General features: G+C 42.4%; 1 protein-coding gene across 1 annotated transcript in view; it reads right to left on the bottom strand.

The window, feature by feature from the left end:
- The window catches only part of Wwox (WW domain containing oxidoreductase), a 934,838-nt gene that overhangs the window by 643,783 nt on the left and 264,687 nt on the right, over nucleotides 1-26,368 (bottom strand). The window contains exon 7 of the mRNA XM_036188074.1: nucleotides 8,349-8,534. Coding sequence (XP_036043967.1) covers nucleotides 8,349-8,534 — 186 coding nt within the window. The remainder of the gene's footprint in view (nucleotides 1-8,348; nucleotides 8,535-26,368) is intronic.

Genomic DNA, 26,368 nt, shown 5'->3' with positions numbered 1-26,368 from the left:
CCATGACCCTTAAAAACAGAAGATGGAGACTTGACATACTGTCAAGTATTTGATCCAAAGAGGAAGCTTAAGTCTACACCCAGCAGTGCAGTACACCAAATAAAGCCAAGGTCCCCTGTGCCTCAATCAAGCCTTAATCACAACACTCAGAAAGTTTAGGCAGGCAGGAGAATCATTCTGAGCTTGGGGCTAGGCTGGGCTATAGTGAGTTCAGGACTAGACTGAGTTCCCAATCTCAAAAAGAAAATATTCCGTGTGTGTGTGTGTGTGTGTGTGTGTGTGTGTGTGTGTGTGTGTGTGTGTGTACATGTGCATGTGTGCCTCCAGATCTTCAACCACAAGTTCAAGGATAATTAAATGGAAACAAGCCTTAGATAAAAGGTAGCTGCATTAGGAAAGCAGTATCACATTCCTAACCTTTGGCAGAGTTTCCCTAGGTTATTTTAGCCAAATGCATGAGTCCTGTGTATTTTCATTTGGGCATTCAGTTAATACAGATAAGCCGTCTTGCCTCCAAGACTCTTTTCCAGATTAAAAATTAATGATCATAAAAGGGTTGTAACCTTGGTGAGGTGCCATCAAAAGTCTTTTACATTTAAAAAATAAATAAATAAAGCCAAAAACAAGTTCTGGCCCAGTATACTGTTTTAAGTATGCCCATGGCATTGGCACACACAAATCAAAGTAACTAGTTGATGTTTTATAATAGAGTCTGGCAGAGCCATTAAACACCAGCTGTTTCCTTCCTTCATACCTGCCTCTCTGTCAAAAAAGGAAGCGATTGCCTTAAAGAAAAATGAATCATAAGAAACATCCTAAAAGAATGTTCTAGACAATATCCTATTGGCTTCATTATGTCAACTTTCGGCATTGTATAGTCTCCTGCTTAGGCTTACTACTGCTGTGATGAAACACCATGACCAAAAACAACTTGGGAAAGAAAAGGCTTATTCGACTTACACTTCCACATTGTTGTTCATCATCAAAGGAAGTCAGAATAGGAACTCAAGCAGGGCAGGAACCTAGAGGCAGGAGCTGATGCAGAGGCAATGGAGGAGTGATGCTTACTAGCTTTCTCTATAAGGATTGCTCAGCCTGCTCTCTTATAGAACCCAGGACCACAGACCCGGGATTGCACCACAATGGTTGGGCCCTTGCTATTCAATCACTAATTAAGAAAATGCTCTACAATCTTGCCAAAGCCTGATCTTAATGGAGGCATTTTCTCTCCCTCCTATCAGATGACTTTAACTTATGTCAAGTTGACATAAAACTATCTAGCACAATTGATTCCTTGTCAGCTTGACACACAAACGCATCACTGTTAATCCACAACCTTTCCTTTCTTTTTCATCCCCAAGATCTCACATTAAAATTCATAAATAACTCTAAAAGTCCCACAATTTTTGTAAGTTCAAACACTTTAAAATTCACTCTTTTCAAACATTCAAAATCTCTTTTAAAATTCAGTCTTTCAACTGTGGGCTCCTGTAAAATCAAAAATAAGTTAAATAATACCTTATTTCAAGAGGGAAGAACCAGGGCATAGTCACAATCTGAACAAAGCCAAACCAAGCTTCAAACATGTAAATAACTCAATGTCCAATATCTGGGATTCACTCATGATCTTCTGGGCTCTTCTGAGTGACTGGGGTCACTTCTTTGGCTCCACCCTCTGCAACACACACAGCTTGTCTTCTTGGTTCTGGCTGCTGTTCCTGGTAGTCATCCCATGGTACTGGCATCTCCAAAATGCTGGGGTCTTCTGCTACAACTGGGCTGCACTTTCACCAATAGCCTCTCCTGAGCTCTCTTCATAGAGCCAAGCCTTGACTTCTCTGTGTGACCCCTTAGTCCAGGGCCCTCAACTGCTACTGAGGCTTCACCTTCACCAATAGCCTCTCCTGGATTTTACAGTGCCCAGCCTCAGCTGCTCTCCAGGACCCCTTCATGGCTTCAAAACCAGTAATACCAGGGTGACTCTTGCACTACCAAGTTCAGCTGCCAACAGGGGGTACCTTGGCCACATCTGGAACACAGCTTCTGTGTGCTGACTCTGAGGAAGCACTTCCCAGATTTCACCTCAGTGATGTTGGTCTCTTCTTAATCAGTGTCAATTCCTCGGCTTCAGTTTACAAGCATCAATAGTCCCAGTAAAGCAAAGGTTCCAGTTCAGCCATGTTGGTCTCTTCTTAATCACAGTTGACTTTTCCCCTCTAGCTGATCAAAACTACAGAATCTCAATTCAAAATAGAAAATATGCCCTGGTCCCAATGGTCTTTAAGTAACTCTCAAGCTTCCCTCTAGAACTTCACAAGCAAGGCTTCTACCATCTGCCTTTTTCTCAACACTCTTTTCTTCCAAGCTCCCACAGAACAACTCACCAAGCACTGAAAACTTCAATGGCTTTTCTTGCCCAAAGTTTCAAAGTCCTTCTATAATCCTCCGCAAAGTAACATGGTCAGGTCTGTTACAGCAATACCCCACTTCTGTTATCAATTTCTGTCCTACTTAGGGTTACTGGTGCTGTGAGGAAACACCATGACCTAGGTGCTGTGGGGAAACACCATGACCTAAAGGAACTTGGGGAGGAAAGGGTTTATTTGGCTTATGCTTCAAAATCAGTGACTATCATCAAAGAAGTCAGGACAGAAACACAAACAGGGTGAGAACCAGGAGGTAGGATCTGATGCAGAATCCATGAAGGAGTGATGCTCACTCTTGCTCCACCTGGCTTGCTCAGCCTGCTTTCTTATGGAACCCAGGACCATTAGTCCAGAGATGGCCCCACCCACAATGGACTAGGCATTCCTACATCAATTACTAGTTAAGAAAATGCCCTACCGGCTTTCCTGCCTACAGCCTGCTCTAACGGAGGCTGAGGCTCCCTCTTCTCTGATGACTCAAGCTTGTGTCACGTTGACATAAAAACTAGCCAGCACACACAGTAAGGGAATAGGATAAGAATGTTGCAAAAACAATGACTATGGAAAACAAATTACTAATGGCAAAGGATCATCAAGAACAAACCTTGCTCCTTGGAAGGAACAGTTCAGGATGTGTCAAAACTAAGAACATCACAGGGAGGCTGTGTCAGTTCCTTTTTGTTATTGTGATGAAACACCATGACCAGGGCAACTTACAGAAGAAAGGGTTTACTGGGTTTACAGTTCCAGATAGTGAGAGTCCATGATGGTGGCGTGAAGGCATGGCAGCAGGACTAGGAAGCCATGGGCACACATCTTGAACCACAAGCATGGAGATGAAAGAACAGACTAAAAATGAGGCTTGTTCTTAAACTCTTAGAGCTCACTCCCAGGGACACACTTACTTTAGCAAGGCCACACCTTGCAAACCTACCCAAACACTGCCACCACCTGGGGTCCAAGTATTCAAATGTCCCAGACAATGGAGGACATTTTTCTCTTTCAAACCACCACAACAGGTGACAGTCATGTTAGCAGAATTGCATTCAATACCCCTCTCCCAGAACTCAGTGACATTCACTTCAGATGCTGAAGGTTATAACTCAGAAATCAGCAAAGCTAATGTCACCAAGAGAATGACAGTGAGACCTCCCAGCTAGCTAACTGTTGGTTTCCTGTCTCCATGTTCTGAAGCTGGAAGACCCCAGACTTGTAGCTTAATTGTCCAAGGCAAAAGAACACAGAAAGAGATGTGAAAATTTCAGGTCCTTGTTCTGATAGAAGAAATGACTACCATTGGGGGCAAGAGCAGGCAGGTGCCCTGCATGGAGGACAAGAATCGAGCTCCATGATGACTGCCCCATGGGCACTCGTATGGATATGACGGCTGGGCAGAATTCTCAGAGTCTTCAGCTTGTGTGTTATATACGTGCATAGTTTTATCATCTACTGAACCTTCCATCCCATGTAACAACTCTGCAAAAGAGGAATGAATGCACTCTTGGATGTGCTGGGGTTCAGGAGCGTGAGGTTTGATTCAATACTGGTGGTGCTGGAATCTGCCGTGGAGCCTACCTGTGGACGGCCTTTGGGAGGGTGATTTATGCCAGACACATATGTTTGATTATCTTTCCCGTAGTCCTGCCCAACTAGTTCAATGTTGGATCATAAGCTATTTTGATTCCAGTTTATGCTTTCTTTACAGTAGACTTACACCATCATAGTGAACTAAAAAAAAAAAAAAATGTCTGTTCAGGGAAGGTGACATTATTGTTCAACTTGATTTCAATATAGCCATGAGGTGTTACAGAAGGGTGGTCACAGAAGGGACTACTGAGTTACAAACCCAGAGATCCGAGGTCTGAGACATGAACTGGAAATGCTACTATTGAGAGAAGTAAAGGGTACTGAGCACACACTGGTGTGGAGTAAATATGGCACCCTTCAGTGATCTCCTCAATGCTTTTTCCTCTTCTTGCACCTAGAAAATCTCCCCAGCCTAAAGACACTTCTTCCAGGAAGTGACACTCTCCCAGCTTGATGCCACAATGATTTCTTGGTGGTAAAACAGATAGATTGAAAAAGTCCAGCAAAGAGATTGAAACCGATGTTTCCATGATAACTCAGTATCCACACTGCAGGATCAACTCTGTGACATTACTCCCAGTGTTTGGTGACAGCATTGTCCCTCCAAGATCAGTCCCTCCAAGCTAACAAAGCCATCTTTGGGTCCTACCAGTCTACTACCCCTCTGGCATTAACATCGACTACCAGTCATTTGTCTACCTGGTTCAAATGCTAGGCTGGGAATTCTTGGTGAGCAGTGTCAGGATTAAAATGGAAACCTAATCCAGGATTTTACAACTGAAGGCTAGTCATGAGGTTAGAACTCAGAGCTTATGTCAAAAAAAATGTGGTTCCAAGTCTTGCTTGAAAGGTAATATTGACCACGAAGGTCACTCTCTCAAAGTTCTTGGTTACACATTTACAGGTAGTGTCTCCTGGTGTTAGGATGAGCCCCTGACTTCATGACTGGGGATCACTGGGCAGATTAAACTTATCTATATTATCTGTTGTTTCTTTAGTGCTGAGAATGGAACTCCAGGTCATATGGACCCCAGACTCCTGAAGGTCTCACTAATTTATGCCGTCAGTTCCTCCAGAAGTGGGAAGGAGGGGCATAGTTCTGGTCCATCCACAGAGAAGTGAGTGAGGATCTGGCAATGTGACCCATTGGTCTGGCTGCTCAGGAAGCAGCAAGGCAGCTCTTTGAGGCTGCCTGCTCTGTCTTCAAGTTGAAAGTCTGGCAAAGCCAACAAAGGTCTGAGAAGTGTCCCTGTGGTCCACAGAGAGACTGGCTGACATCCGCTCTCCAGACACTGACTGGCTCCATGACCCTCTGTCTTCTCTTTCTTTACATATGTCTCTGTTAAAGCTGAAACAATGTTTAATTCCAAAAGTAAAATAATGAGAATAGACTCACATAGAAAAAAGTTATTGTGTTCAAGTGGCAGAAATGAACTTGCAAGGGAAATTCTCTGTGTGTGTAACTGTGCATGTGTGGCTGTGTTTGTGATGAGATGTGCATGCCACTGTGTGGCTGTGTGACTGTACATTTCTGATGGGGTACATTTGTCTATGATTGTATATGATTATGTGTGACCGGGATGCCTGTCTGTGATTATGTATGGTTTCTTGTGGTTGCGTGTGTACCGCACCCGTGTGATTCTGTATATGAGAGTTTGTGTGGTTGTGTGACTATGTGAGACTATAAGTGTGGTTATATAGCGTTTTTTTCCCGGCTGTGTGTGTTTTTATATGTGTTAATGTGTCTGAGAGTCTATGTAGGTGAGGCTGTGTTGGGGTATGATCGTATGCATGACTATGTGTGATTGTATGTGGTTGTTTGTGTGGCTGTATGTGTATGATTATGTGTATGAGATGCTACGCGTGTGAGATTGTGGGGGTGACTAAGTGTGGGACTCTGTGGCTGGTTGTGTGGGTTGTATGTGTGACTGCATGTGTGTAACTGTATGTGTGTGACTGTGTCTGACTACATATCTGTCTGTTACTTCCTACTGCTGAGGCTGTTCAGAGCTGCGCAGCTAGCCCTCTGCTCCTTTCATTCTATTTTAATTGTTATCTGAAAAATTCTCACAGTGAGGAAGCCGACTTCCCATTCCATTATGATATATTTTAGACAGGCAGGAACTCAATCCATGCGCTCAGACTCCAGCTAAGTAAGTAAAACACAGTGAAGATAGAGAGTGGTTAATAAATAATTTGCCCGAGGGCATCCAGTATAATATTTTCTGCAAACATAAGACTTTATTTTTTCCCCTAACAGGGGGTCTTGACTCCAACGAAGAGATTCCGCCAAGGTTTATGGAGGTAATTAGATATCAACACTCGCATTTTACAATTTGGTTCCGGCTCTGGGTCCTTCAGTAGTGAGCCAGCACTGTCTGCGTGCCTGGCACCCATGCTTGCTCTCCAGAATGCAACGAAAGAGTAATAAACAGTTCAGCTTGTAGGAATTAATATTTTTTAAGAATGTTAATAAGAAGAAAGTGGACATGAGGAGCCAGTCGGCACACAGACGCAGGCCTTTCACACATTAGTTAGACCTTGCTAGAAACCACAATGGATCTCACTCGGGTGGCCAAGGTCTTTCCTTCCAAACTCATCTTTAAAATGAAATGAGGACTTGGATCTCCAAGTAAACAGGTACTACCCTGTGGTTACAGTGAGAACAAAGGCATCCCAGGAAACAGCATCTGAGACAGAGCTTTACAGGCAGAGTGAGCAGCTGACACCTCCACACCGTCTCCCATTAAATACCAACTCATTTAAACATATCCCGTGGTGCCCTCCACATCTGGTAAGCGATTGGGGCTGGCAGATTTATTTCTACAGCTTTCTCTCCTGCCTGCCCCCATGGCAGCCCCCTCACTGCTTTGCAGGGCCACTCCCCTTCTTTCACAAACGTGGTGTGATTTGCAAAGATAAGCCTAGCCAGATTTTGTTACTACCTAATTACTAGACGTTTCGTGTCTTCTTGAACAGGGGAGGATTATTACCCACAGCTCCCTTTCAGTGCAGCCATCATAAATTTAAACTGGCAAGAGTAAATCTGTCTGCAGCGTGTCACTTACACCATAAGCCCCTGTGTTTGGGAGTGATAAAGGGTTCAAGCTAACCCTTGGCTGGTCTCGCTCTTCAAAGTCCCAAGGGGTTACATTTTATGGAAGTATGATTAAAAAAAATAAGCTGCATCCTGGGTCACCAAAATATTTCAGGACTTAAGGTGGAGAAGAAGAGGAAGAAAACAGTCCTTGGCACATTATTTATTCATTCATTCATTCATTCATTCATTCATTCATTTATTTATTTGTTTATTTATTCTTAGCCATTTTGCTAAGGAGGCAAAGCCTGCCCCCCCTACCCTAATAGTCCCCAATATCCAGGAACACTGGGAAGAGAATTCTCCCTAACAAACTGTAAATCTTGCCTCGACAGCCCAGAAAACCCTTTGTCTTTTCTCAGCACTTCTTTTAGAAACAGTTAGTTGTTTATCCAACTCCAGCACAAATATGTTGAAAACACCACGATGTTTTCAGATGTCTTTTTCGTCGATTAAATAGTCTAATGACAATCAGAAAGAAACGCCATCTGATGTGTAAATTGAAATTCTAACCGAAAGAGGCATGGCCAGATTTCCAATACGCGCTAACTACAGTCCTTCCCTTTCTGCAATTACGCTGCTAATGTCTGCATTGAATTCCCTAATTTCTCATTATAAAACAATTGGATTTCATCTCGCGGCCTTTAACTGCATTGTTTCCCCTGCTAGAATAACTGTGCTTTCCTCTCGGTGAGACTTTGAAGTTGTTGAATTACAAATCAATAAAGGTCATGCCATTCAGATTTAATCAATTATTATTCCATCTCTGAGTGAAATCAATGGGGAGCCTAAGGTATAATTGTAAAATCACTCTATATTACTCTAGACAGTCCCCCCCAACAATTCCCCATGATCACACATCTAGAAAGATCTAGAAAAATTAATGAAAACAGGTTGTGCACACTCATGTTTCTCATAGTGAGTCTACTCAAAATTAGTATTTTTGAAACTCTGTGTGTGTGTGTGTGTGTGTGTGTGTGTGTGTGTGTGTGTAGTTAATGTTGTCTACAGTGACCAGAAGAGAGTGTTGAAACCTGTGTAGCTGGAGTCACAGGTGGCTATGAGTCACCTGACCTGGGGGCTAGGAACTGAATTTGTGTTTGCTATAAGAACTTTTAAATACTGAGCCCTCTCTTCAGCCTCAGATCAAAATTATTTTCAGTTGGAGACTTGGAGAGAATTTCAGATGGTGTAAACAGAGGGACAAGTGGAAAATATCACATTAAATTCAAACCCACCTGTGGGACTCAGAAGAGACCACGATGACACGGGCAGGGGCTGAGCGATACAAAACATCCTGCAGGAGTTGGACAAGGTAGAAGTGTCCCAGGTGGTTCACCTGGAAGGTCGTCTCCAGGCCATCTTTCGTGAGGCTCCAGGGTAGAGCAAAAGTCCCCGCATTACACACAAGCACATGAAGAGATCTACACAATGAAATAGACAATATCAGGCACAAATTGATGGTCTAAAAAACTAGGTACTATCCATGTCCACTTAGAAATAATCCATTTCTCAGAGTTTTCAAGATTCCATCCAGTGAGAGATGAGATATGCCAGGACACTGCATCACTCTGAATGGGCCATTACCTCAGGGTGCAAGCAACAAGAAGTTTTCAGGACCCAAGACACCCAAGTCAACCCACACCTACAGGGCGTAGATGATGATAAGGGTGGCTCGCCGGAGTTGGAACACACAGTCTCTAGTTAACTCTGCTTTTTAATACAAACAATTAGTACTCCTTTTATGTTCGATCAAAATAGCCCACCAAATACACATGAGGAGCCTGCTCATTTCCTTTCTTTATGAAAACGGCCCACTACAAGAAAGGCTGACACAGGGGTCTAATGCTTAGTAGGTACTAAATAAACCTATCAAGGGGAATATGATCTGCTTATAGAGACAGTCAGATATTTGAATATATTCCTCTTAGGGCTGGAGACATAACTCAGTAGAATGTTTGCCTAGCATATATTTAGACTTGGGTTTCATCTTCAGCACCACATAAACCAAGCATGTATGTAACCCTAATAACACTCAGGAAGTAGAGGCATGAGGATCAGGAATTCAATGTTATCTTTGACTACAAAATGAGTTCCAGGCTAGTCTTGAGTACATGAGAGCCTGTCTCATTGTGTGTGTGTGTGTGTGTGTGTGTGTGTGTGTGTGTGTGTGTGTGTGTGTACGTGTACACATGCATGTATCTTCCCTTTAGATTCAGATTAAATCTACCTGTTAGAGCCAGGCGGTGGTGGCGCACGCCTTTAATCCCAGCACTCGGGAGGCAGAGGCAGGCTGATCTCTGTGAGTTCCAGGCCAGCCTGGACTACCAAGTGAGTTCCAGGAAAAAGCGCAAAGCTACACAAAGAAACCCTGTCTTGAAAAACAACAACAACAACAAAATCTACCTGTTAGAAATGAGCCTGGGAACAAGTAAGAAGAGATGTGCTATAAATGCAATTTTAACAATGTAAGTAACCCTTTCATTTGATTGAAAATCGTAAATCCTAATAAGTATATTTTATGAAAAAGTAATTCTAATTAACAGATACTGCATAGTGACAGTTCTCCAAGGCTCTTTACTGTATTTGTAACTGTAACATAAAAGCAACAAATTAAACTGGGGAAACTGTCCTGTATAGAAGGCTGGATGCAAATGGTATGAAGCCCACACCACAAGAACAAACAAATCCATTTGGTTTCAGAATCCATTATGAAGCAAAATATATATTATAGGATCACATACACATCAATGAGTGATAGATGGGCAAGCTGAGAAAAGCTAAGGATTGAGAACAACCTTAGGAAGCCAGGAGAATGATGAGGAGGCTCCCACTGCCACCCAAAAGGAGTCACTCTGTAGACACCTTGGCTGCAGACTTTCTCCTCCCAGAACCATGGATTTCTTTCTTTAAGTCACCCAGGTTATGATAATCTACCTTAGAAAATCAGCAGTTTCCACGACACTTACCTAAGGAAAGAGTTCAAGTGTGTACATAAAGATGAGGAATAATTACACAGATGAACAGAACTCATAAAATTAGTGATGAACTAGAAGCTACCCATGTGTGATCCTCAACAGGAGAATAGATCAATACACAACATCAAATTGAGAGGCTCCCAGACCTTCCCGGGTGAACTGAAAAGGCAGGAAGCAAAGGTCAGCATGTGGGTCATACAGCTTTCTCCAAAAAGGGGAAAGGCCAAGCCAGGTGTGGCGGCTCACACTTGTCCTCGCAGCACTGGGGAAGCTGAGGCAGGTGCCAGTAGGGGCCACACCATGAACTCTAAGCCAACCTGGCATACAGAGGGCAATCCTTTCTCAAAAAACAAAACCAAGGCTGCCTGGATGGCTCAGCGGATAAAAATGTTTGCCACCAAATAAGATGACCTGAATCTGATCTCCAGGACCCACATGGTGGGAAGATAGAAGAGATACCTGGTGATTCCACCTCCACACACCAGCCTTGGCACACACCCACTTACCCATATACACACACCCACACACACATCTGAGAGAATACACATAAATCAATTAATATATGGGATAACAGAAAATCCAAACAAAACCAAAAGCAAGAAAAATGGGTATCTCCCTACGCAGTCACCAAGTAAGAAAATACAGAAAAACTTTAGTGCTGCGTATGGAGGAGGGGGTCAGCTTCATGTTTTTCCTTCTAGGCTTTTATTATTTTTTCACTTTTTTTTAATCCTGAGATATAATTCACATGTAGTATAATTCCGAGTTGAGTGCCCATCACCAATTCAAGCCAGCAATTTTAAGTATAAAAAAAAACGCATTCGCTGTCACCAACTGCCCCCTCCACACACACATACACACAACAAATACACTTTCTACTCTATAGACCTGTCTAACATCATCATCTCATGTAAGTAGGATGATACCTGGTCTTTTATGACTTTTTCTTTGGCCTGGCATGATGTTCAGGGTTTCGTGCTATACCAAGAATGCCCTCCCTCCTAAGCCTGAGGAGTACTCTGCTGCATGCACATACAGCATCCTGTTTGTCTCTTCATCCTCTGATGGGCATATGGGTTGCCTGCAGTGTTGGGCTAATGTGAATGTGGCTGCTGCGGACATTGCTTTGCCAGTTCTTCTGGAGACGTGTCTGTTTATTTCTCTTAAGTACGCATTTACAATTGGAATTGCTGGCTCAGAGTAATGCCGGGTTTAACTTCTGAGGAAGAATCAAGCTGCTGCCCAAAGTGGGACACGTCACCCACATCCCCGCCAGCTGTGCACTATGCACATCTGAACCATAATGGCACTTTCGCCGCCTTTCCCTTCTTTCTTTTTCCTTTTGTTTTTAAAGTTCTTTTATTTTTTGAGATTATAATAGAATTATAACATCTCCCCCCTTTGCTTTTCTCCCTCCAAACCCTATCATACACCTTTCCTTGCTCCTTTTTGAATTCATGGGTTCTTTTTCCACTGTTGTTACACACACACACACACACACACACACACACACACACACACACAATACACAAATACACCCTGTTCACTCTGAGTCTCTATGATGTTACTTGTATGTATGTTTTCAGGGTTGACCATTTGGTACTGGATAACCAACTGGTGCACTCTTCCCTGAGAAGACCATTTCTCCCAATCTCAGCGGTCCTTAGATGCTTGTTGTCCTCTGTGTAGGATTGAGGCCTCATGGTCTTTCCCTCATTCATGTTAGCCCACATATTGCTGTTATACTTGTTGGTGAGACTTTATGTATGTAGCTCCTAGAAACTCCCTTATCCTATGGCTCTTCCAATCTTTCTGTCCACAGTGATTCCTGCATCACGCTAGCCAATATGAGTGATCACTTTCTTGTGGATTACATTTGCATTTCTCTCCTGGCTAAGTATACTGAGAATCTTTTTTGTGTTCATTGGCAGTTAGCATATCTTATTGGGAGAAATGTATGTAGTAGAATATTTAAGGTGTGTTACTTTTGTTTATGTTGCATTTGTTTAACTCTGAGAAGCTGTGTTACTATGCCTGTCTAAAACACCTGATGGTCTAATAAAGAACTGGCCAATAGCAAAGCAGGAGAAAGGAAAGGCAGGGCCAGCAGGCAGAGAAAATATATAGAGGATGAAATCTGGGAAGGAGAAAGAAGTAGCCAGAGAAGGAGGACCTCAGGGGCCAGCCACCCAGCTATACAACCAGCAACAGAGTAAGATTTACAGAAGTAAGAGAATGGGAAAAGCCTAGAGGCAAAAGGTAGACAGGATAATTTAAGATAAGGAAAGCTGGCAAGAAAGAAGCCAAGCTAAGGCCGGGCATTTGTAATTAAGAATAAGCCTCCACGTATGGTTTATTTGGGAGCTGGGTGATGGGTCCCCAAAGGAGCCAAAAAAACCCAACAACAAATTCAGTTTCTATGCCCACTTTGGAGCTAGCAGTTTTATCTTCTTATCATTGAATTATGAAAGTTCTTTATATATGATAGATGAAACCCTTTCAAGATAAACAGTTATCAAATATCCCTCCCTTTCTGTAGGTTGTCTTTATGCACTCTTGATGGTTTCATTTGCCACACAAAAGCTTTTAATTTTAGTGAATTCTCATTTTGTTTTATTTTGTTTTTAATTCTTCTTTTGTCCTTATGCTTTTGGGGATGGACCAATAAAAGCATTATCTATTCTAATGTCACAACGATATTGTGATTCTATGTTTCCTTCTTGGACAGAGTAGTTTGGGTTTTTATATTTAGGTCACTGATTCTTCTTCAGCTAACTTTGTATATGGAGCATGGAAGCAATTCAGCCTCATTCTTTTGTGATGGATACCCAGTGGTTCTAGAACCATCGATAGAAAAGACTATTATTTACCCCACTGAGTTACTCTGGCACCAGTGTTTGAAAAACTAATTAGTCATGTAAGGGTTTAATTCTGGAACTCTAATTCTATTCAGTTCTCTACTGTCCATAATCATGACACAATGTGCTTTTTTTAATCAATGGGCAATGGGCACTTGGTTTCCATCCTTGGTTTGTCTATTCAGTGTCTTTTTCATTCCCATATGAAGTTCTAAACCAAAATTTCTGTTTTGAAGGGAACTGGATCCACTCTGCAGATCAACCTGAGGGATGCTGATACCTACACAGCACCACATCTTCCAATCCATGAACATGAGCTATCTCTGTATTCATTTGAGTGTCTTTTAATTTATTCCAACAATGTTTTATACGTTCAAAAGTGAAGTTTTTCACATTTTGTTAAATTCATTTGTAAGTTTCAAAACTGCTTCTTGATCTTTTTTCTGACGTTGCTGCAAGCAAAATGATTTTCTTCAGTTCCTTTTGGAAGTGCCGATGCTCCCAAAGAGAAATAAACTCATTTCTACATACTGAGCAGTCACCCTGCAATCCAGCTGAACTTGGCTGTGAGTTTTAATACTTCTCCATTTGATTTCTTAAGATTTTATACATGCAAAGTGATTTCATCTGCAAGGAAGGCAGTTTTAATTTTTCCTTTCCGATTTGGATGGGTTCTGGCTGCTAACACCCCTGTCTGTTTCTGGGTGTCAGGGAGAGAGCATTCAAGTTTGCAGCATCAATATATCACCTATGGGCTTTCTGTAGGTGCCATTAATAAGATGAAGAAATGCCCTTTGATTCCAACTCTACTGAGCATTTTTTAATCAAGGAAGAATGCTAAAATATTTACAAATATTTTTTCTTTATCCATCCAGATGACTCTTTATTATTCTGAATTGTAAGTCTTTCATTGATCAATTTTTGAATATTTGACTTTGAATTCCTTAACATATCATAAGTATACAATCCTTTCTTTTGTGCATTATTGCATTTAGTTTGCTGGCATTTTGCTGAAGATTATGTGTCTGTTCCTGTGTGATATTGGCTTGTCATTTTCTTTTTGCAGGACTTTGCTTTTGACATCAGAGAACATGGTCTTTCAATAGCAAGTTGAGAAGCATTCCATCCTTTTCTAGGTTTTTAGAAAGAACTGCTAGTAAAGTTTGCTTAAATGCTCGGTGGAAAGCATGCACAGCACAGCTAGAGAGAAGGGTAAAATAAATCACATTGTTAAGGGGTCGTGAAATCTCATTATCATGGGGCAACCTGGATCTTGTTAAGAGATCATGATATTCATTTCTGTTGCTTGATCAATTTTCCAACTTATCACCACTTAAAAATAAGCATGGTAAAATGGTTGTGGTCAGCTGCATTTGTCCCAGATAACTCCTGTTTCATATATGATGTGCACTGTGGCTGTCAATCAATAGCTCTGAATGGTGTCATTACTCTGTGAAGACTGAACCTGAGTGCTCTAAGCTATCAGCTCCTCACTGCATGCATCAGCCATGCTTCACACCGAAGCAGAGACTTGAACTGGGGAGGTTCTGCAGCAAGGCAGAAACTTTGGAAAATGTGGCATGTATTGTTATATCTGAGATCCTTTTTGGTTTCAACTCTAATATTTTGCTCACTTCTCAAAGTTGTTTTCCGTCCACTCCTGTGTGGGGGTGGTGTTAACTGTAGAGTAGACATTTGCTGGGGATTCTGGGTATATAGCTCATTTAACTTTCATGCTAACCTTGGGCGACATGCATTCTTGTTGCCACTGTTCAGACAGGAAAACAGGAGGTTTGCTCATTACATTATTATAGAATTAGTAATGCAATTAGAGCTAACTTTCCTGAGGTTCGAATCCAAATATTTTAATTAATAAAAATAAATAATGAGTAAGAACAAGACGAAAGATGATGACTCTGGTTTCAACATGAGATGCCCTCCACAGCCTCGAAGCTATGGACTTAGGCCCCAGCTGCTGGAACTTCATTGGGAGGTGCTGGAGTACTTGGTACATTAAGCCTACCTGTCGTAAATGAGCTCTGGGAGCAGGCCTTGAAGGGTTACACAGCCTGGCCCTGCTTCTGGCCCTATGCTTTGCTTTTTGCTGGCCACAGCAGGAACAGCTTCAAGCCACATGGATTCAACTGGCCCTCTCCCCAGCATGCCCTCTCTGCCCTAATGAACTGAAATCCTGAAACAGTGGGTCTACATGAATCCTTCATTCCTCGAGTTGTTCCCGTTAGACATTTTTGTCACAGCCACCAGTAACTAATACAGTATCCAAACTGGGATCCATAGACCCAAGTGTTGCTGTCCCAGACTCAGGCAGTTACTTTTTTGGCAGGTTCATGGCCAGTCAGTGAGACTATGTAAACCTGTTTCCTCCCCTACAAACAGGAACAGCAGAATACAACTTGCAAGAAGATGCTGGGCATACAGCCCCGTATCTTACCAGCTGATGGGATTAAATGGTAGTTCCCTTACCGTCACATAATTCCCTGGTATCCACAGAAGAAAATCTAATTCTGTGAATACTTGTCTTTGGGGTAGTTTAGCCATTGAGTGTAGCCATTGAGAATTTTAATATTACATCTTCTCAGTGGCCACTGGTCCTCTCTGGGCACCTTTATTCTTGCCATGCAGAGTCCCCAGGAATGGAAAACCCAGTAAAGACCTCAGCCTGGATGCACAGAGGACTAAGAGACAAGTTAATCTCTCACCACTTTTCCAACACCTTCATTAATGTTAATTGCACAACACCGGAGGCAAAATGTGTACAGAGCACCTAAACCATGTCACCTCTATTAATTAAAAACAGGCTTATGGAATATAAAACCATAATGTGCTTGACTTTTTTTTTAATTATGAGGGTACCTAATTGGCTTGTACAAAAGGAAAAGTATTCTTTTAGCTTTCCTTTAATGAGGTTTTTATTATTCAAATGGTACATTTTACTCAATTTTAACTAAAAGCTACTGCAACTCAAAAGCCTCGGATGATGAATATTTACAGGCCATCAAAGAAAAATCTGGCTCAAACTGTGAAGATGGGATGGAAATAAAGACAGCATCAATGGAGTCCAGAGCAGATGTTATTTGTCAGCACCTTAAGGGAAGAATTTTGTCCTCAGGTGGATTCTGACCTGGGAAGGGTGATGGAGGCAGAAAGCACCATCATCCACACCCAGCACTGGGGAATTCAACCAGGAGGAATCCCTCTCTCTGCAACCCTGGTCTGACCATGGAGAAACTGCCCCATCCGTCTCTGAGGAATAAACCCTGGCAAGTCTTCCAGCTACTGTGAGGATGGTGTCGGAAAGCAGCAGCCCCTTCTACCTGGCAGTCAGCGTGTTGCTTACAGTGCCCTTCTGAGTGACAGCAGTGAGGCTTCTTCATCATGCAGCTAGGCTCTGGCTAGCTAAGTCTAATTGCTGCTCTCTCCCAGAAGGAGAGCAGTGCTGAGGCAGGAAGCAGAAGGTGGGGCCTGTCCAAAGACTGTGGCTAGCCTGATTAGGAACAGCTAAGCTTTCTTGGGCTCCCTAACCCGTTAGCTGACAAGAGCCCCACCTGCTGCCTACCCCAATTTCAGGCATTCTTTCTCTATTCTGCTATCCATTAGCTTCATCAAATCTTGCAGACAGGGCTGGGGATGCCAGCTCAGTTGGGAAACTGATTGCTTCATGGTCTTGGGGACTTGAGTTTTATTCTTAGAACCCATGTGTTAGAGTGTGGGAGGAGCCAGCCAGAGTCATACGAGTTTATAATCCCCAGTTCTGGGCAGGCAGAGACAGGAGTATCCTTAGGGCTTGCTGGCCAGCCAGCCTAGCATTCTTGGTGACTTCCAGGTCCATGCCTCAAAAAGAATGTGGTGCTATCTTTTAGATGTGACATGCCCATTGTACTCATGAACTCACTGCAGCTATGGTCTCCTGCACAGAACCTATACAAGAACAAGCCACAAAGGTCAGCCAACACTTCAACAGACAGCACTAAATGGATTCAGTGGGTTACATGAGAAAGGACACGAAGCTGGGAGTGGCGCATGTTCTAGGGTGCCCTGGAAAAGCAGGAGAGGAGAGTTGGAATAGATATGATTAAGATGAATTGTATACATGAATGAAGATGTCAAAGAATAAGTAAACGAAAGTTTAAAAACTTACCAGAGCCTGAGGAACAACACCTGAGGCTGTCCTCCAGCCTCCACTCTCTCCCACACACAGTCATTTTGACCATTAAGTAGGAGAAAAATCATTGACAAGGGAAAGGAGCAGAGGGAACAAGGGTGGGGTGACAATAAGGCAGAGAGGCGAGAGGGCTGAAAGGACAAAGAAAGCCACTTGATGTTAGAGCAGTCTGCAGTTGTAACAGTCAACCCAATGTCCACTCATCCTCTTGAGTTTTAAAATGTATGTGTCCATTCTCTTTCCCTGCCCCAAACACACCCACCACTGCCTAACCAACTGAATGCTGTCTCAGCACTGTGTGGAATCTTCAAGCTATGCCGATGCCATGTGTCGCCACCCTCCCCGTCTCTCAAGGGCTACTGTAAGGACTGTGGCACCCTTAACCATTCCTTTGCCCTTGACCCTCAGCTTGATGCTTAGTAGGCCCCTCTCCTCAAAGGTTCTCATGGGCTTTGTGTATCTTTGACAAGGTCAACCCTGCTGTGGTGGACAGAAAGACAGAGGAAGAAGAACACAAGGTTGTCGAACTTGCTGCCAATAAAAAGCACAGAGCTGGAAATCTGGAAACCAGCAAGTTCCCTGGCTTTCAAGTCCTCACTGAGGGTCAAGGTATCAGTGGCAGCAATTCTGAGTAGACCCAATCCCATCAGTATGTATCCTCAACACATCAACTGTCCTTCTCAACTATGCCCTTTAAATGTCCAGGGAACCTACTTACCAGTACATAGGAACAAGTGAACCCCAGAACACACTCTTAATTATTGTAAATTAAAGATCAATTTCTCAGGTATAGTATGTTCCAGAGATCTATTTTCACCCTTCTTCACACTTCCTACCATGTGCAACAGTCTTTCTGTGCCACTAGACACCAACGTCCAGAAGGAAGGAAGTCTGTTCTCACAGGGCAGGTCATGCAGTGAGAACTAAGCATTGGGGCTGGAGAGATGGCTCAACAGGAGCACTCACTGCTTTTACAGAGGATCTGGGGTCCATTCCCAGTACCCACACTTGGTGGCTCATAACTCCTTATAACTCCAGCTACAGGGGACCAGATAGCCTCTTCTGAGCTTTTAAAAACAAGTAAGTCTTTTGTGCATATCTGAATGCATGCACCTGGCAATATATTACCTAAAAACAATTTGAGTTGGTGAAGAGAAATGACCAATAAAGATAGGCATTTATGATTTGGAGACAAGATTGCTACATCATGACTCCAGGAACCCAAGACAGCCCAGAATGTCAAACGTGAGATGGGAGAATGCAGCAGCTTTAAGGGAGTGTCAGAGCACCAGAAGCCACCACCATAGAGGTGAGTCATAGTAATGGTGTGAAAATGAAATTGTTAGCATGCCTCACAAATGAAGTGGGATTTTCCAGGTTAAGTAAGGATCCTAGGATGTTCCAACAACTGTAACATCGCCAGGTTCCATTTTAGACCAAGCGAAAGAATGAGCTAAATGGAATGCAATGCAAAAGGAAATATATTCCATTTCCTTCTAGAAACAGAATGTCATACCATCTGGGGTACTGCTCAAGTGAGTTGCAAGAATTCATACTATTTGGAAATACTGTGAAATTCGATGCAAAGGGCATATGGAGCCATGTCCCATTAAGAAAACCATTTGGCAATCTAACCTCATAACTAGCAGTGTGTTCTCCCAGAGAAGGAAGAGTTGGAAATGGTATAGCATTACAAGGTGGGCCCTTGCTTAAATTAAGATGGTCTGAATTCATGGGAGGCAGCACAAACTTGACCATAGTAGTTATCTTCTACACCTACCTCTATCCAGTCTCAATTCTTCAGGCTTCTGGAACCCACACAGACCACAGCTATGCAGTGTGCATGCCATAGGCACAGTTTATGATTTGGGGGAATGTACAAGAAATTTAAAAAATAATATTGTATAATTTACTGGCTAAATATGTAACTGGCTTGTCAAAAGTCTCAATTTAATACATGGTCTTACAAAAGGTATCTTCCAAGTCTTGGTAGCACAAAATCTTATATAATAGGATATTGAAGCATTGACTTTGTGCAAATGCAGATATGACATTAATTTAATTTGAGGAGAGTTGAATCATAATAGACTTGCTACTAAAGAATTATTTAGAAAGAACAAACAAGGAATGACTACCTTTCACATAAGTCTTCCATGGGAAATGTTTACCATTTTATTAAGGGGTGAATGGAAAACATGGTCTTTACTTTAGAAGTGTGTGTGTGTGTGTGTGTGTGTGTGTGTGTGTGTGTAGAGAGAGAGGGAGAGAGAGGGAGGGAGAGAGAGAGAGAGAGAGAGAGAATATTTTCACTAGAAAATTTTTTTGATTGATGCAATTCCAGGAAGCCAGAAAGGCTAAACTATATCTGCCTGGTCTGCCCTTCTTCATCAGTCAAGTGGATCCTAGTAAAGTTAACAAACTTCTGAGTTACTGCTGTGTCTCCTGTAAAAGAGAATGGCCATGCCCAATTTGTTTGATTTTATGAGAATTGAAAAACTATATACAGGATCTAGAGAATTGTCTCAGTGGTTAAGAGTGCCTCCTGTTCTTGCAAAGGACCTTGGTTCGGTTCCCAGCACCCACACATCAGGCAGCTCACAACTGCCTATAACTCTAGCTCCTTGGGAATCCAATGGCCTCTTTTGGCCTCCTGGGGCACTGTACATATGTGTATCTACTGGCTCCCCCAACACTTATACATATGTATAATTAAAAATAAATCTTTAACGGAAACTATATATTTCTGCCATTGACCCTGATGGAGAAGGTGCCTAAAACAGGCTGTTAATATTTTGTCCTGTTTCTTGTATCCTGGGCATCCATTTTGGGGAGATGGTACCCATCAAGGCTGCAGACACACAAAATACATATACAGTTGTGCTCCACATGTATTAGATTGTCCCCAGTGCCCTCACTCAGAGTCCCTGTAAGAGTACCTCCTTTCTAAATAGAGGAGGAAAGAAAGCATGTAAAATGAGTGATATCCCATAACAGCAAAACCAGCTTGGGTGGTCAATGACTGTCAGCAATGCTGTGGGTGGGTCACAGCCCTAAAGATGTCAAGAATCTGGTGGACACCACTGGGTATTAACACAATAATTAACCAGGAGTGGATTCTGCTGTCACAATAACTTAGTTACGCTTAATTAATATTTTTTTTTATTTCAGCTGGAATAGAGAAAACAATCGGAACAATCACCAGGAGGAGAGCAAGGCTCTGGTTCTGTCCCCTGGAGACCGACAAGAATTTTTCATTTCATGCACCATTTGCAACTTCTTAGAGCAGATTCCGGAACATCAGTATAGACACTTAGCAGAAAATGAAAACACTGTTTTGGTTATTTTCTTAAATTTTTGCCTTGTCTCCATTATCTTGATTATAATTTCCCATCCCATCATCCCAGTCCCAGCAGTGAAATCTCAACCTCATTGATTCTAAAGCAGGGGTGTAAAACAAAGTAACACCCACGTCTTCTCCAACATGGTTTTCTAGGGGAAAAGGCATCGATTTGATAATTGTGCACTTAGCCGGATTGGCATGATATCTACAGTGCAGGGGCCTGACTCTCTGGTGCAGATTCTAGCAATTTCCAAACCTGTCCTCTGCACTTAAGCACTTTACTGTCCTGTGTTCCTGCTTCCAGGGAATAGTTGATAAAATGGAAAATCAATGTTCAGCACAATGTGGACAATTAGGGAGGGAAGGGTGAGGAACACTAGCCCGGACCACTCACATCATCTTGCATTCATTCACATTTGAACACAACTCCCATAGACTGGGGAACCATCATCAAGTCTCTCTAGGCAGAACCCCATTGGTTCCTAGGGACAAATGAATTGTATCTTCCTAAAGAATTTTACTTATCATATTACAATTTCTAGGAGGCTACAATGGACAGTAGTAAACTCTACCACTCAACTCATAGAAGTGTTAGTAACAGGGAGGATGCTAGCAGTGGAGGCTGGCTGGACTGGCATGCTTCAGCAAGGAGGGATGGTTCCCCATGAGCTGCACTTTCCCTCTACCCACAATGGGCTTGAAAGCCTCTAACGTAATACCAGAGCCACGTCCTCTCCAGACAAATTGCAACCTTTAAGCATTTTACTTTATTGACAAGTAGGTAGAATAAAAGAAATGACCAAATAACTAGACTTCCCTGACATGCATTAGCATTCCCCATTAAAAGTACATTTTGTGGATGTAAAGTGATATTAAGCATAATAATCCATTATTTATAAACTCCAGTGACAACATGGATGGATAAGTTCTGGTGAAAATTCATTAAGACAGGAACATTCATTTTTTAAAACATATTCATAGAAGAGTTGGAAAATACTGGTTGACAAAAAGATGCATGATGCAAAGAGAATTTATTTTATACACACTTTGGGTAGTTCTCATGTAGGCAGAGGGGAGGATTTTGATACGGGGAAACAGAGGAGAACTTCTATGAACAATAGAGGAAAAACAGTATGTGCCATGTACTTTAGCACATGGTCAAGTCCAACAATACAGCAGCTCATGCATTTTGTACGTTTCTCTCGCCAATGAGGCCTCACTCCTCTGTTTTGCCTAGAGATATATATGGAGCTGTAATAGAGTTCAGAAAGCCCCTGACAGCTATGTGCTGCCATTCAGACCTGGGAGATCCCATGTTATGATAAAAATTAATGTACTCTGACATCCTCTGGGACTCTGCAGGCCCTGGGAGGAGCTCATAACGAACTACAGCCATGCTTGAGAACAGCATGCGCCCATGCAGTTGAAGAGTAGATGTAGGTGGCTCCCTTGTCACCAGCTTCGAAGTGGCTGGACCAGCCCAGGTGCCAAAGGGAGCTAGTATAGACTGGTTAGAGTTATTTCCTGTGTCCAGAGAGGATCAGTGAAGCAAAACACTTTACAAAACAATTAAGTGGGATCCAGCTAGCAAGCTTACTGGGATGACTTTTGCTGGGGATGCTTGAACAAACATGTTTGCTCACCCCAGAAAGGACTTCAATAATAGATCACTAAAAGGATTTTACTCAAATCTGGCTTGGTGAACCAATGAGATTAGCTGGGGTTACTTACAGAAATATGGGTGAGGGTTACTTACAGAAACATAAGCAATTATGGGAGGCTACACTATTGGCAGAAAGTCTGTCACCCCTGGGGGAGAGGTGGGTTTTTGGATGCTCCCTCACCCAGCACCCATGAACCACTTATCTATCCTGGGGGGTAGGACATGGCCTCATAAAGAAACACATTAGTGGGCCCAGCAGCTTCTGAGAGCTCAAATGGGCAAAAGCCCTATCATGGCCAGAGGATAGAACCCCACAGGATATATCTTAGAGCACAGAAGACATCTGGTCTCCCTTGTGAGATACAGGCAGGGGGATGAGGAGGCCAGGGTCATCCTTTAAAGCCAACCTGGGCTACACAAGAACTGGTCTAAAAAAAAATGTTCAGCCAGGTCAATGTGATTAAAAAAAAGAAAAGAAAAGAAAAATGACTATGAAAAAGGAGGAACAAAAGCAAAGGTTATATACATGTACAGCAGTTTTAAAGAAATCATCAGTATTTTTTATATAGGAAAGGGAGGAAGAAGCACAGGTGGGAAGAGGCAGAATGTAGGTTATATTGTCTGCTCATCTTTGTACATACTATGTAGCCAACCCAGCCTCCCCTGGGCACCACAGCAAAAGAGCAGTAAGTAAAACAGACATGAATTGGCATGAAGCTTTCCACCCCCAAAGGAAAGGAAAGCTAGAGAGAGAAATCTGTTTAATTCAAGGCTCTTGTGTCCGATAGGGCTGGCATAGCTGAGGCTGGAATCTATTTTGCAGTATGGTCTTCAAAGAGCATGTGTAGATCTTGTCCCAGATCACATTGAAGCCATCCCTCTAACAGGGAGACGTTCTATCAAGAAAAAATACAAGAGCCTTGCCTTCCTATAACTTCCTATAATTCCACAGAACAGGTAAGTCTGGAGAAGTTCCAGAAAACAAAAATGCATACAATCACAACCTAGAGCTAGCTGTGCTTTCATTACTGAGAAGGCCCAAGGAAGAGCCAGAATTGCCAACTAAGACCAGAATGAGCTAGGAACTGGTGATAGACAGCAACTAGCTGCTCCTGAATCCCTGCCCAGGGCTCGCTCATTCTTTCTTGTGCTTCCTAAATCCATCCTAATCTCCCTTATCCAGCAATGGAAGAGTCCTTAGATCCCTTGCTACTCCCACACCAGGGAGTCGTTTCACTTGCCTGTGGTTGTGCTGAGAAGCTGTCGAACATTTATGAGCCTACCAGGCAGACTCAGGTCACTGTGGGTGGGCATTAAAAATTATAGCCATGTATGATTATGACTCAAACTTCCTGCTTCATGATCTGTTATAATGTGAGATGCTACTGTCACAAGCTCCAAACTACTACAAGTGAAGATACCCCAACATGTATTCTGTGACAGTGATAAACTAACTACCTTTAACTATGAGTCAAAATGAACCCTTCGTTCCTTTGATCACAGTGCCAAGCAAAATAACTAATATGGTATTAGAGCCCTGTCATGTAGTAGGGCCAGCCTGGGTAGGTATGCAAGCCAAGGCTTCCTCACTCTGAGTTTCCAGAACCTCTTCCAGCAGAAATCACCAGGCCAATGCTTAGCTGATGTTCGTATATAGCCCAGGACCACTTGTTCATGAAATGGCATCTTCCACTAAGAGCTGGTCCCTATTATCAATTAACAACCAAGCTAATGTCCCACAGATGAACACATAGGCCAATCTGATTTGGCAATCCCTCAGCTGAGATTCTTTTCTCAAATGACTCTGGGCTGTGTCAAGTTGACAATTAAAGCTACCTAGGGCATCATTTTTAATTCAACTATCTATCCATCCATGCACACCCAAGGGCCATAGGGCAGAATGAATGGCAGTAGAAGGTAGGTATCAGTGTTCGTTAGGGATTCCTAGATAATTCTGTAATAGCCAAATGGGAGAATGGCTGTCTTGAGACCTTAGAGAACTGCTGTAAACAATCCAGGTACTACTATCCTTTCAGGTTAGAGACATTCTGCTTAGTGTGACTTCCAGGAGCTACAATTTATCAACTTACCTGTTACTTACTTTTGGGACAACCAGATACACTTTTCTGTCTGTTTCTGGTTATCAGTGTTTGGGACATGCCAACTTTAGTATGCTTATTTGTTTATTGTGAGACAGGGTCTCACTATGGAGCCCTAGCTGGCCTGTCCGGTATCTTTATCTCATCATGAGTTAGTTAGTGGCTGAACTACAGCACCAGGTCAAGTGGTGAAATGAAGAACTAGGCTACTAATTGAGAGAATTCTGTTTTTTTGTTTGTTGGTTTGTTTGTTTTTTGTTTTTTTTTTCTTTTTAGAGACAAGTTTCTGAATCAAGGCTTCCAAAATGAAGAAAAGAAAGTGTGCACAACAAACAAAACAGAGCACTTGAAGAGCAATTTATCAACAAATGGAATCTTCCTCCAGGACTTTCAGCAGGCAGCACAGTGTAGCACAGCTGATTTATTTCAAGTATATATTCAAGTTTTTAGGCTAACAAGAATTAACTTCTCAACAATTTACTGAGGGAAAAGATATTTCCCGTGTTATTAAAATGTGATTTTACTGTAGTTTAAGCACAGTGTCTCAATGTGTCAATTATGTAAATGTAGAATCCTGACTTGATAGTGGGGTAGGAAAGAATGGTACAAGAGGAAGAAAACCAAGTGGGATTCATGAGCCAGGCTAGGAAACACAGCTTGAAAATACAGACACTGGAATGCATTTTGCAAGTCTTACATAAATAAAAGGCTCCCAGGGAGTGACCCAGTATTAACATTGCCATGGCTTTGCTGTAAAGCTGCCTAGGTAGGCAGTCTCTTTAAGGGGCAAAGAACAGGTTCCATGCACTGGACTCAGGGTGTCTGTCTCTCTCTCCTCAAAGCAGTGCCTGGCTGATGGGGTCACAAGGTCCATGACCAGATCAGGGATATCTGACTCTTCAATGCAGAAACATTTCTATAGATTCCTAGAAGGGTATTTTTAGTCTGTTTGTCTCAAATAATTATGGTAAGTACTATTACTTTAAAAAAGCTGTTTCTGGGGCTGAATAGATGACACAATAGTTAGGAGTACTTGGTGCTCTTGCAAATGATCTGAGTTCGGTTCCCAGCACCCAGATCAGGCAGCTTACAACTGCCTGTAACTCCAGCTCCAGGGGTTCCAACATTCTCTTCTGGAGTCGGAGCCACTCCTACACTGTGTACATAGATCTCGACTCCCACTCCCACATATACACATAATTTAACAAAGATCTTTATTGGCTGTTTCCCAAGATTTAGACACATTCAACTTAACACTACACAAGGGAGTATCAGTTCACAAACACTGAAAGGTCAAGAATTGGTGCCCTAACAGTCAAGTCTGGAATTATGCATGGTGGAACAAGCCTGAATTCCCAGCACTAGGGAGGTGGAGGTGGGAAGACCAGGTGGTCTAGGCCTGATCTATCTAAATGTTGTTTTAGAAAAGCCCCCCAAATTAACAAACAAAAAAAAAATGAATTTGAAAGTAATGTTTCACCAAATGGATATATATATATATATATATATATATATATATATATATATATATATATATGCCTCCATTCTGTCCTTCTCTCCGTCTCTCTTCTTCTCACCCTCATGTACCGACTCCTCTGAACTTCCCATAGGCAGTGTGCAGGCTACAACAGAGGATGGTAATGAGATAATGATAGCAACAGCCAGGACCCCACAGCAAGTGCATACCAGACACCAGGTGCTATGCTATGAGAAAAGTATGATATTTAATCCTCTCAACAACCCCAGAGTGGTTGGACCATCTTGTCTCATTTTCATTGATGAATCGACTGAGGATCACAAAGACAGAGTAATCATCTTCATAGGTAACAGAACAAAGATGCAGAATGAAATCAGAGATGACTTAACTGTTGCCTCTGATCCTTTGGGGCTTGGTGTAACAACTACTAAAAATCAATACACACACACACACACACACACACACACACACACACACACACACCAAAAAAAACCAAAAAACAAAAAAAAACCAAAATGGAAAACAGCCCAAACTTCGTACATGATGACTTGGTGTGTTGCTGACATGGTCATGCATGATGACTTGGTCTATGGCAGGGGTTCTCAACCTGTGGGTCATGACCCCTTTTGGAGTCACATATCAGATATTTACATTACTGTT

This window comes from Onychomys torridus, chromosome 5 (assembly GCF_903995425.1).
Source record: "Onychomys torridus chromosome 5, mOncTor1.1, whole genome shotgun sequence".
NCBI lineage: Eukaryota > Metazoa > Chordata > Mammalia > Rodentia > Cricetidae > Onychomys > Onychomys torridus.
This window is presented reverse-complemented; position numbering and strand designations above follow the sequence as displayed.